Below are 13,203 nucleotides of genomic sequence, written 5' to 3'. Positions count from 1 at the left end.
ACATACACGTGGCATGGTGCAACATACACGTGGCATGGTGCAACATACACGTGGCATGGTGCAACATGCACGTGGCATGGTGCAACATACACGTGGCATGGTGCAACATACACGTGGCATGATGTTGTATTATTAATCCGTACACATACACAGAAATGTTTTGTTATAAAGAGACCCATGTATACATATATATATATATATTATATACATAACAAAGCGTATGTATCGAGGTGTATTTTTAATTAAAACATAATAATAATTTAATGACAGACCGCATTGCCGATTCTCAACTAAGCTCTAGGTTAAAAAGCTGCAGTGCAAGAGAAAAATAGACATTCAATAGATAGCATAGATAAGATAAATAAATATTCAATAGATAGCATATATAAAAAAAAATAAATATTCAATAGATAGCATATTTAAGAAAAATAAATATTCAATAGATAGCATATTTTATGAAAGAAAGTTGAAAGGCGGGTATGGCGGCGGGTGGCGGGTATGGCGGCGGGTGGCGGGTATGGCGGCGGGTGGCGGGTATGGCGGCGGGTGGCGGGTATGGCGGCAACACTCACCTATTTTAAGCGTGATGGCGGCGGGTGGCGGGTATGGCGGGCCGTCATGGGACAGCAGGATGTTCTGAGGCTTCAGGTCGCGGTGCACGATGCCTTTAGCCGCCATCGCCAGCATCGCTTCCGCTGCACACCGTCATCATTATTATTATTATTATTATTATTGATGATCTATGAGCATTAATACTATTATTATTAATGTTTTATGAGCATTATTATTATTATTATTATTATAATTAGTGATTTATGATCACTATTATTATTGTTAGTGATTTATGAGCATGGTAAATTATTATTATTATTAATTATTATTATTGATGATTTATGAGCATTATTATTATTATTAATGATCATTATTATTATTATTAATGATTTATGATCATTATTATTATTATTATTATCAACGATACTTGTAAAAATAGCATTGCGACGCCATCATCATAAAAATAAAAAAATACCTAATAAATAAGTAAATTATTGTATTGTTTTGTAAAATAAATACCATACAAGAAGCAAAATGATCTAACCATAGAGTTGCAATCCGTGAACTTGCTCAAAAATTAAAATAAAAAATGGTTAGAAATTTGATATAAATATCACAAAAGAATAAATATAACATGCATATAAATGCAACGATAACGGTCGTCTGGGAAAAAGAAGTTTCCAAAATATCTCTTCCAGTTGAAACCAAATTTTCGGTGAATATCCCAAAATAAATATATTACCTATATATATTTGCGTATATTACCTATATATGTTTACATATATTACCTATATATATTTACACATGTTGTCTATATATGTTTACATATATTACCTATATATGTTTACATATATTACCTATATATGTTTACATATATTACCTATATATATTTACATATATTACCTATATATGTTTACATATATTACCTATATATGTTTACATATATTACCTATATATGTTTACATATATTGCAAATATTTAGATATATTGCGCACCCTCTTACATNATGCAATGGGTGCGATGGATGAGGAGACGATATCTCCATTAAGTTAATCCTACAGTAAAAGGTAAATCTTTATAGGATTTGAATCCTGGTTAGAGCCCTTCAAGACAAAATGTGTGATGCGGATACCATTTCTTAATTGAATTAATCTTATAATAAATAGCGAATCCTTATAGAATTTGAATCCTGGTTAGTGCCCTTAATTCAAGACAAAATGTGTGATACGGATACCATTTCTCCATTGAATTAATCCTATAATAAATAGCGAATCCTTATAGGATTTGAATCCTGGTTAGTGCATGCCCTTCAAGACAAAATGTGTGATACGGATACCATTTCTTAATTGAGTTAATCCTATAATAAATAGCGAATCCTTATAGGATTTGAATCCTGGTTAGTGCCCTTCAAGACAAAATGTGCGATGCGGATACCATTTCTCCATTGAATTAATCCTATAATAAATAGCGAATCCCTACAGGATTTGAATTCTGGATAGTGCCCACCAATACAGGATGTGTGCTGAAGACCCATGTCTTTCATCGAGTTAATCCTACAGTAAAAGGCAAATTCTTATATGATTTGAATTCTGTTTAGTAACAGATACAAGATGTGTGATGAGACCATGTTTTCATTGAGTTAATCCTACAGTAAAGCGCATATACTGAAAGGATTTAAATTCTGTTTATTGTCCACCAACATAGGATGTGTGATGAAGAATTCATGTTATCATTGAGTTAATCCTATACTGTAAAAAGCAAATTCTTACAGGATATGAATTCTAGTCAATAACCAATTCAAAATCCTGAAAGGATTTAAATTCTGATTATTGTCCACCAATATAGGATATATGATCAGGAGACCATGTTTTCATTGAGTTAATCTTATACAGTAAAAAGAAAATTCTTATAGGATTTGAATTCTAGTCAATAACCAATTCAAAATATGTAACGTAAATCAACACGTAAAGTATAATATAAGTATAAGTATAAGTAATGCAGTATAAGTAATGCAGTATAAATAACGATAGCACTGATGTAAGAACGCAGTGTATAAAGCAAGTGCTTTACGCAGGAATTGTTCGGATAGCAAAGGCAATATCCCTTCACGAGGCAATATATGACTGGATATCCTGCAGGATTTCCGCCGATTCACAACACTATTGTACCTCCAGAGAACAAACGTCTAACTGATGTAGCATTGGAGTGAACAGAATTGTTTTAGTCAATCGAAAACAATGGAAAAAATTGCGCTGGTTCTTGTTTATATAATACCTCGTATATAATTACATTTATATATATATAATTACGTACTTTTTTGCTTATTACTCGGTAATTAGTTACAAGTCAAGAGTCTCGTAGTGATCAATTATTAATTATCACTATAATTAAAGTGTTTATACGTATGATATAGGATATCAATAATATTCACAATATCATAAATTCATAAAAATTGAGTTTTGAGTACATAGAAGATGTGACAGATGCATAGGAATGGAGCAAATCTTGGATAATTAAAAAAAAAGAAAACTAAAATAGATTGCACTGAATTGAGCAGATAATATAATTTAGTAATTTCGAAAAATATATTAAAAACTGCAAAAACTGAACAAACAAAATAAACGATTACTCACCGCTGAGATAGTCCCCCAGGTCGCCACCATTGCAGTACTGAAAAAAAAAATACAAGAAATTCACAGTACGGTAATGTAAAATATTCATGTCAGCCTAAAAAATTATTTTAAGAGCCACGTTGCTCATCGATCACTGAAAACTGATAGAAGCAATTATGACCATTAATTACATTACGTTACAATATGTAATGCAATTGATTTACATTACATTACAATGAGTAATGTAATTACATTACATTACAATAAGTAATGTAATTGCATTACATTACATTATGTGATGTAATTGCATTACATTACATTATGTGATGTAATTACATTACATTACAATAAGTAATGTAATTACATTACATTACAATATGTAGTGTAATTACATTATATTACATATTGTATTATGACCACACGGCATTCAAAAACCTTGCACAAGAAACGCACTTTCCGCTCATCGAAAACACGTGAATTTTAGGACAGCGGACATGGATATACCTCGCAATAGCAAATCCAGATTGAATTTTTAGGATTTAAATTCTGGTTAATGCCCAGCAATGCAAGATATGTGTGATGAGGATGCGATGGCTTAATTAAGTTAATCCTATAGCAGCAAAACTAATAAAAATAGGCACTATTCGGCCCATACGGAGTGTGGGATATTTATGTCATGTCAACCACTTCACCCCACCACTTTAGCACGTAAATTTTAACCGATAGGTTAAATGAAATTCCTCAGCACGTTGACTGCGAATTGGAAACATATGCGTACCACGAAATGTATTTCTCCAGGAGGTAGTGGTACACAATTCAGGTTGCCTAAAATCGGCCAAATCCGAGAATAAAAAAGGCCAAAAAAAGGCCGATAATTCAATGTATACTAGTTTATTTGTAGGTTCCGCTATAAAAATTCCATTTATTTTCTTTTTGCAGTATTTAAAATTTAATTTGGAAGTAGGTACCCCTATCATAAATTTTAGCCGGCCAACGCAATTGAGAAAAACTAAATCACGGAATTTGTCCAGAAAAAATGACCGTCTGGCAACCCTGCTTAAAAAAAGTACAAAAAATGAAATAATTGTACAAGATGAAGCAATCGTAGTCAACGTGCTAATATCTTACAAGCCTTTGCGTTCACCAGGGGAAACTTGGCTGTTCGTACCATCGTACGAATTAAAAATACACTGTTAGAAAAATTACCGTTAACGGTATTACCGGGGTTTCAGTGGCCGGTCGGCACGTGAAAAGAAACACCGTGTCACCGTTTTTATTCTAATTTAACACTAGAAATCCATAAAACATCTGATAAAAACAGCGAAACAGTTTATTTTCCCGGGGCGACCGGCCACTAGAACGCCAGTGGGACCGTTTTTTCACCGTTTTTTTTCTAACAGTGTATGAATTAAATATAAAATATATATTTCAAGAAGTAAGATATATCAGCAATACCATGACTGCCATAACAGGCAGCGCGTTACGTTACATCTGCTCTCATATATATACAATATACAATATATATGTATATATGTATATATAAAATAGAGCTCGACGTGTGGCACGCGTCTTTCATTTGAACGACGTGCGCCGACCCTATGCTCGGCAAACGCTAAATAATTGTTAAGAAATAAATAATTAGTATAAATGAATCTATTAAAATATGAATCATTAGTAAACAATGAATCATTAATTATAATAAATCAATTAAAGTATTAATCATTAGTAAACAATAAATTCAGTAAAAAATTAATCATTAGTAAGCAATGCTTCCAGGAAAAAATTATTCATTAGTAAACAATAAATCCAGTAAAAATTATTCATTAGTAAACAATAAATCCAGTAAAAATTATTCACTAGTAAACAATAAATCCAGCATAAATTATTCATTAGTTAACAATAAATCCAGTAAAAATTATTCATTAGTTAATAATAAATCCAGTAAAATATGATCATTAGCAAACAACAAATCTAGTAAAAACAAATCATTAGCAAACAACAAATCTAGTAAACAATCAATCATCGCCTCAAATAGCTGTGATGTTATCACGTCACTGCGAAAACAACAGCTCGATTGTTATCACGTCAGTGCGAAAACAACAGCTCGATTTTATTGCAGCTCATTTTCCTTACCGTCTGTATTTGAACATTATTATTTTTGATCGCACTTGTGGTTCTTTGGATTCTCAAGATTATTATTAATGTTTGAAGAATAATATTGGAACGAACCAAAACATATCTTATTGATCGACTTTTGGTTACATATCATCAATAAATTTAAGGACTTAAAAAAACACGATGCTGCTTGATTTTACCGAATTTGGCAGTTATTCGCATTATTCATCAGGATATTAATTTGTTAAAAACATTAGTGATGAGTACAACGCGCATGGCAAAGAGCACATTTATGCGCAGCGCAGTCATGACAACACAAGTCAACGTTAAGCAGAATAAAAATATAACGAATTAATAAACTTGCCAAGTACGTCACAGCCAATTATTTAAAATATTAAAATACAGAACCTCAGACTTTACTACCGTAAACTACCAAGAACGGAGGTGCGAATGTCAATGGATTTGGGTACACTCGTGCAAAGTTTACGAAAACAAACTCCAGCGCACTATATCAATTAGTACAGCTTACAGAATTTATAGCTTAATAAGCATGTTAAAAAATAATCTACTTACTTATTTGGAACTTAAATTTTAATTTTAATATGTAGAATTGATTCGTTCATTATTATTTAACTCCAGAGGCGCGAAGGCAACAGTTTGAGATACTCAAACTGTTTGAGACACTGAAACTGTTTGAGACACTCAAACAGTTTGAGACACTCAAACTGTTTGAGACACTCAAACTGTTTGAGACACTCAAACTGTTTGAGACACTCAAACAGTTTGAGACACTCAAACAGTTTGAGACACTCAAACAGTTTGAGACACTCAAAACAGTTTGAGACACTCAAAACAGTTTGAGACACTCAAAACAGTTTGAGACACTCAGACAGTTTGAGACACTCAAACAGTTTGAGACAGTCAGACAGTTTGAGACGCTCAGACAGTTTGAGACACTCAAACAAAGGAGCCTGCAGTTTGAGACGCCCTAACACAGCAGCTGTGCAGCATGCGGGCATCACGTGGCTGCTGCACTTCCAACACGCGTGGTATCATCAACTTACCGCCCATATAATTTTAGCAGAATTCTGTACATAATCTAATAATAATAATCTTGATAATATTAATATCACAAGCATTATTTTATTATTCAGTATACTTTTGCGTAAGATATTGCTTTGCGTTTGCCGTATTCGCATATTAGACAGTACTATGACTTCTGCTGAGCGTACAATGTTACGCACGTACAATTTAATAGAGTAAATAACACATGACACAATAATGACGAGGATCTTACTATAAGCTCAGCCAACTCGTGATGATGATAAGTGAGATATGGTGAGACCATCACTCGTCATCACGACGTGTCACAATAATGACGAGGATCTCACTATAAGCTCAGCCAACTCGTGATGATGATAAGTGAGATATGGTGAGACCATCACTCGTCATCACACTCGTCATCACTCGTCACAATACATCACACTCGTCATCACGACGTGTCACAATAATGACGAGGATCTCACTATAAGCTCAGCCAACTCGTGATGATGATAAGTGAGATATGGTGAGACCATCACTCGTCATCACGATGAGGGGGTTAGTACCCTCACATCACAGGCTGGAGCGCATGCAGCAACGCAGGCACTTTCAGATCACGCATTACAGTTGTGCAAAGATTTGTATTAGTTTACCGTATTATATTTAATGTAATTTAATTAATGTTAAAATTATATTCATATACTTAATATTATATTAAATATATTTAATAATATTAATTTTAATATATATTAAATAATTAATTTTAATAATTATATTATATTATTAATTTTAATAATTATATTTAATGTTATTTTATTTAATATTATTTAATATTATATTTTTATATTACCCAGCATTCCAGTCATTCATTTTGTTTTTAGTTTACCGTATTATAAGTATTACCGCGCAATCTTTTGAACGTAAAATCTTTGAACATGAAATTTTTTGAACGTGAAATCTTTTGAACGCGCAATCTTTTGAACGTGTAATCTGTTGAACGCGAAATCTTTAGAGCGCGGAATCTTTTGAACGCGTAATCTTTTAAACGTTTGATATTTTGAACGCGAAACCTTTTGAACGGAAAATCTTTTGAACGCAAAATATTTTGAGCGCGAACAAAACAAAACAAAATTTTGAACGCGACCTGAACAAAATATTTTGTAGCAGGTCGGCCCTCCGAAGCCTACATCATCTCATGGTATCGCTGATGCTGGTAACCGCATTAACAAGTAATGTTACTGTAGAAATTGTCTTTTTTTAAGAAATCGCCGTCATTACCGTGAGCGAAGGTTCAAAGCCTCAAGGACAAGCCTTAATGATGTAGGAAGACGAAGCATTGACCGTAACTGGTTAACCGTAGATGGTTAACCGTGGCTGGTTAACCGTAGATGGTTAACCGTGGCTGGTTAACCGTAGATAGTTAACCGTAACTGGTTAACCGTAGCAGGTTAACCGTGGCTGGTTAACCGTAGATAGTTAACCGTGGCTAGTTAACCGTGGCTAGTTAACCGTGGCTAGTTAACCGTGGCTAGTTAACCGTAGCTAGTTAACCGTAGCTGGTTAACCGTAGCAGGTTAACCGTGGCTGGTTAACCGTAGATAGTTAACCGTAGCTGGTTAACCGTAACACAACACCAAACATTATATTGGCGACGCACGCGAGTTTGTGCCTTTGTATCAACACTTCTCCTATACGATGCAAAACTTCCCACAAAAATGGTGCAGAATTCATGAATGAGCTTGAAGGCATGTTTTTGTTCATGGTAATCTTGGGCTAAACAAAATAAATCGCTGATCTGCACGATCAAAATGCTACCGCTCGCTTCAACCGCTAGTGCTTCAACCGATAGTGCATATCGCTAGTGCTTCAACCGCTAGTGCTTCAACCACTAGTGCATATCACTAGTGCATAACGGAAGCGCTTACCTCCATGACGAGATGTACGTGCGTTGGAGTCTCCTGTAAAGAAGACAAAATTCCACATTAGTTGAAATATCGAATAAATAAAAACGTTTCCACATTAGTTTAGAAATTTCGTATAATAATAACGTACGTAAGCTTCATATTGCTTATACTTCATGACAGCCATTGTCATATATGATTGAAACTGAGATCATTTAAATTTTGAATAGGTACTTATTTCATTAACAAATCGGTATGTTTAAATAGAGAATTAATAGCAATACAAATTATTTCATACTTTAAACTGAGGATAAATACGAGAGTTACCAGCTTTACATCAGAAACTGAACACGAAACAAACATCCTTCCTCTCATCTTCGCACTCCTGCATTTCTAAGACGATGAAAAATTTCATTTATTGTATGTTTACACAATACACTAAACATTCACGGCCGACTATATGCATCTCCACACAGTACAAATACTCGTACGGTAAAACATTTCATTTATTGCATGCTTAAACAATAAAATAACATTCATGGCTGACTGGATGAATCTTCACACAGCACAATTACTCATACGGTAAAACATTTCATTCATTGTATGTTTAAACAATACACAAAACATTCATGGCCGACTGATGCATCTCCACACAGTAAAATTACTCATAAAATGAAACATTTCATTTATTGTATGTTTAAACAATACACTAAACAATCATCTCCACACAGAAAAATTACTCATAAAAGCACACGCGACATTTTATTTCTTCCCCCACGGCCCTCAGCTGAAGAAATATGAGGGAAGAGAGACAGCGGGCCGCGGGTGCCCAGGGAAGGTTATACAATATATAGCACCTCTGTGCCCAGGGAAGGTTATACAATATATAGCACCTCTGTGCCCAGGGAAGGTTATACAATATATAGCACCTCTGGTGGTGCCCAGGGAAGGTTATACAATATATAGCACCTCTAGTGGTGCCCAGGGAAGGTTATACAATATATAGCACCTCTGGTGGTGCCCAGAGAAGGTTATACAATATATAGCACCTCTGGTGGTGCCCAGAGAAGGTTATACAATATATAGCACCAGGAAAGGTCAAGTTCACTGCCGTTCACAACGGACGCGTGCAGCAAAAAAGTAAAAACGACATAAAAAGTCAGGGGCCACACAGGAAGTGATTTCAGGTATATGGTAGGGTCCAGTGGTTGCTATAGCAGATATATCAATGATGTAACAGCTATAGGTGAGTAGAGCTGTCCTATAGGAGCAGGTATATGGTAGGGTACAATGGTTGCTATAGCAGGTATATCAATGATGTTACAGTTATAGGTGAGTATAGAGCTGTCCTATAGAAGCAGGTACAGTATATGAGAGGGCGCAGTGGTTGCTATAGCAGGTATATCAATGATGTTACAGCTGTGGGTATAGTAAGTAAGCTGTCATATAAGAGCAGGTATATAGGAGCTGTAGTGCTGTCATATAAGAACAGGTATATAGGAGCGGTATAGCTATCGTCACGAGCAAGCTCAGCGGTTTAGGTATACGGATGATATTTCCAGCACACTGCGACAGTCTCAAATTTCTGTGCAAACCAGGGGCCATACTTTCAAAACTCGCTAAGTGAACGTAAGTACTTACGCTCTATTTTCTTATCTGTGATTGGTGGATTTTGCTTGAAAGGCCGTCAATGATTGGCTGATGAACTTACGATCTCTTAACTTTTTTTGAAAGTATAGGCCCTGTATTCCAGGAGGTTTTGAAGTGTGTTTACAGAATACAACTGTACAATATGTTGTGCTCTACACAGCAGCATGCTACAGCTATATATAGTACAATTACTGCAGATATATACGGCTGCAGACATAGGGATCCGTTATCTGCAGTAGCGACTAGTGAAAGAAATTTCGATAAATAGGGCCGCGTTGTCTGTAATAAAGGCTAATTTAGTTAAAACTCCACACATTTAAAGATATTTGCTAATCATTTTTAAATAATTAAACAAGGTACGTTTCGAAATAAACCAATGTCTCGCAATATATTGTGAAGCTTTGGCAGATTGTTTCTGGAGAAACAATCTCCCAGAAGAATCGCGAGCGTATAGATTACAACAAGCTCAATTAATACACCGATAATGGATTATTTTTTACCGAAATTCATTATTTTTTACTATTAAAACCCAGACAATTTTCACAGCATATGCAAATAAAACAAAATTTCATCCTTGCATGTCGCGGATGCTCGTCATATGTATGTAAATCACGAATTCGTATGAAGTTAACACAAGTGTAACTAGCGAGGTCAGATCTGCTCGTGACAACTGCTTCTGGCAGGAAGTTAATTGTTGTTTGTAACATAAATAACATGCATGTAAGAGCAATAACAATCATGTAACATAAATAACATGCTTGTAAGAGCAGTGACAATCATGTTATATAAATAACATGCATGTAAGAGCAGTAACAATCATGTAACATAAATAACATGCTTGTAAGAGCAGTAAAAAACAATCATGTTATATAAATAACATGCATGTAAGAGCAATAACAATCGTGTTACATAAATAACATGCATGTAAGAGCAGTAAAAAACAATCGTGTTACATAAATAACATGCATGTAAGAGCAATAACAATCATGTTACATAAATAACATGCATGTAAGAGCAATAACAATCATGTTACATAAATAACATGCATGTAAGAGCAATAACAATCATGTTACATAAATAACATGCATGTAAGAGCAGTAACAATCATGTTACATAAATAACATGCATGTAAGAGCAGTAACAATCATGTTACATAAATAACATGCATGTAAGAGCAGTAACAATCATGTTACATAAATAACATGCATGTAAGAGCAGTAACAGCATGTTACATAAATAACATGCATGTAAGAGCAANCGTGTAGCAGCAACAACACGCATGTTACACGCATGTAGCAGCAACAACACGCATGTTACACGCATGTAGCAGCAACAACACGCATGTTACACGCGTGTAGCAGCAACAACACGCATGTTACACGCGTGTAGCAGCAACAACACGCATGTTACACGCATGTAGCAGCAACAACACGCATGTTACACGCGTGTAGCAGCAACAACACGCATGTTACACGCATGTAGCAGCAACAACACGCATGTTGCCGCATGTCAGTCCGGAAGAGCAGATCACACCAGACAGCTCCCGAGTCGACTCAAGGCCGCGCCAGCCAAACTATAGCGAGACTACAGCGCGACGCAATATAAATGAACGATTCCAGAATTTATCTGCAAATTTGTAATTTCTTTTAAGCAAGTTCGTTTTATTGGCAATAACTATAGCGAGACTACAGCGCGACGCAATAAAAATAAATGATTCCAGAATTTATTTGCCAATTTTAAATTTTTTAAGCAGGTTTCGTTGAAGACCAGAGAATTCGTTTTATTGACAATTTTCTTATTTTTTTTTTCAATAGACCGAACCACATGATTTGTAATTAACCACATGAAAAATGAAGTGGTCACTGAAACGCTGTGAATGATAAGTTATTCATTTATTTGTATTATATACTAGCCGTTACCAAGCAATGACGAAATGAATAACATTTAATAATAAATTCAGCAACGGTTAAATGGACGAATGGAGTCGCTTCCTATAAAGCCGTCTATACCATCGCGTGGGTATATATTGAATTTGTTGTTATAATTGAATATATTATTATTCAATATGTTGTTACTATTGAATGTTATTAATGAATATCTTGTTGTTATTGAATACATTATTATTCAATATGTTGTTATTATTGAATGTTATTAATGAATATGTTGTTATTATTGAATACATTATTATTCAATACCGTATGTTGTTATCATTGAATACTTCGTTATTAACACGTTAATGTGCGTGTTGCGTGAGGAATATATTGAATATGTTGTTATAATATTGAAGGNATTATATTATTGTTGAATATATTATTATTCAATATGTTGTTACTATTGAATATATTATATTATTGTTGAATATATTATTATTCAATATGTTGTTACTATTGAATATGTTGTTATCATTGAATACGTTGTTATCAAGGCGTTACTGTGCGTGTTGCGTGAGGAATATATTGAATATGTTGTTATAATATTGAAGGCCTATACAATTCAAGGCACCGCCATATAGCCCCTATATCTCAATTAATGAACAGCTCCTGTCTGAAATCCGTCATAATAATTAATTTGTTCAGCGATGGTACGTTAGTAGCCCAGAACTATGAACGAACGGCCCAGACAACAATTAATATTTCGTAAAACACGACGTTAAAACGTCAACAGAAAACAATATCCTCGCCAGAAAACAGTTGATCGCCATCACTCTCAATTTGAACTGTAATTCGCTCTAATACATCGAATGCAACTATAAATAGTATATTTACAGTCTGCATTATACAAGTAATCTGCACAATGCATATGCATCAATTTAAATAATGTTTTATTGATATTGCATTGCAGGTATAACCGCTATCACCTCTGCTGAATTAACTACGATGGAAAAGTATAACAAAACCGCATACGAGAGTGAAATTATATATATATAGCGACATTTTTGGCACAGCACTCAAGTATAGTACGGTGGAGTTTTACTTGAGGTTCCCCTATTGATGAATGGTGTATGAGGTGTTTAAATTTAGCCCTGACGCGTATATATTGACACATATATAAGAGCGGTCATTATTTACAATAGTGTAAGAGGTGTTTGAATTTAACCCTGACTAGGTATTGCATGTGACATATAAGCACGACCACTATACAAGTACGGTCAGTATATAAGTACGGTCACTATATAAGTACGGTCACTATATAAGTACGGTCAGTATATAAGTACGGTCACTATATAAGTACGGTCAGTATATAAGTACGGTCACTACATAAGTACGGTCACTATATAAGTACGGTCATTATATAAGTACGGTCACTACATAAGTACGGTCACTACATAAGTA

At 34.5% G+C, this 13,203-nt stretch overlaps 1 protein-coding gene across 1 annotated transcript in view; it reads right to left on the bottom strand.

Annotated features, from left to right (window-relative positions):
- The window catches only part of LOC108678681 (serine/threonine-protein kinase unc-51), a 62,104-nt gene that overhangs the window by 31,163 nt on the left and 17,738 nt on the right, over nt 1-13,203 (bottom strand). Inside the window, exons 4-6 of the mRNA XM_047881470.1 lie at nt 8,246-8,278; nt 3,180-3,222; nt 573-695 (exon numbers count right to left, since the gene is read on the bottom strand). Of these exons, the coding sequence (XP_047737426.1) occupies nt 573-695; nt 3,180-3,222; nt 8,246-8,278 (199 nt within the window). The remainder of the gene's footprint in view (nt 1-572; nt 696-3,179; nt 3,223-8,245; nt 8,279-13,203) is intronic.

The sequence above is a fragment of the Hyalella azteca genome, unplaced genomic scaffold (genome assembly GCF_000764305.2).
Source record: "Hyalella azteca isolate HAZT.00-mixed unplaced genomic scaffold, Hazt_2.0.2 contig8052, whole genome shotgun sequence".
NCBI classification, from domain to species: domain Eukaryota; kingdom Metazoa; phylum Arthropoda; class Malacostraca; order Amphipoda; family Hyalellidae; genus Hyalella; species Hyalella azteca.
This window is presented reverse-complemented; position numbering and strand designations above follow the sequence as displayed.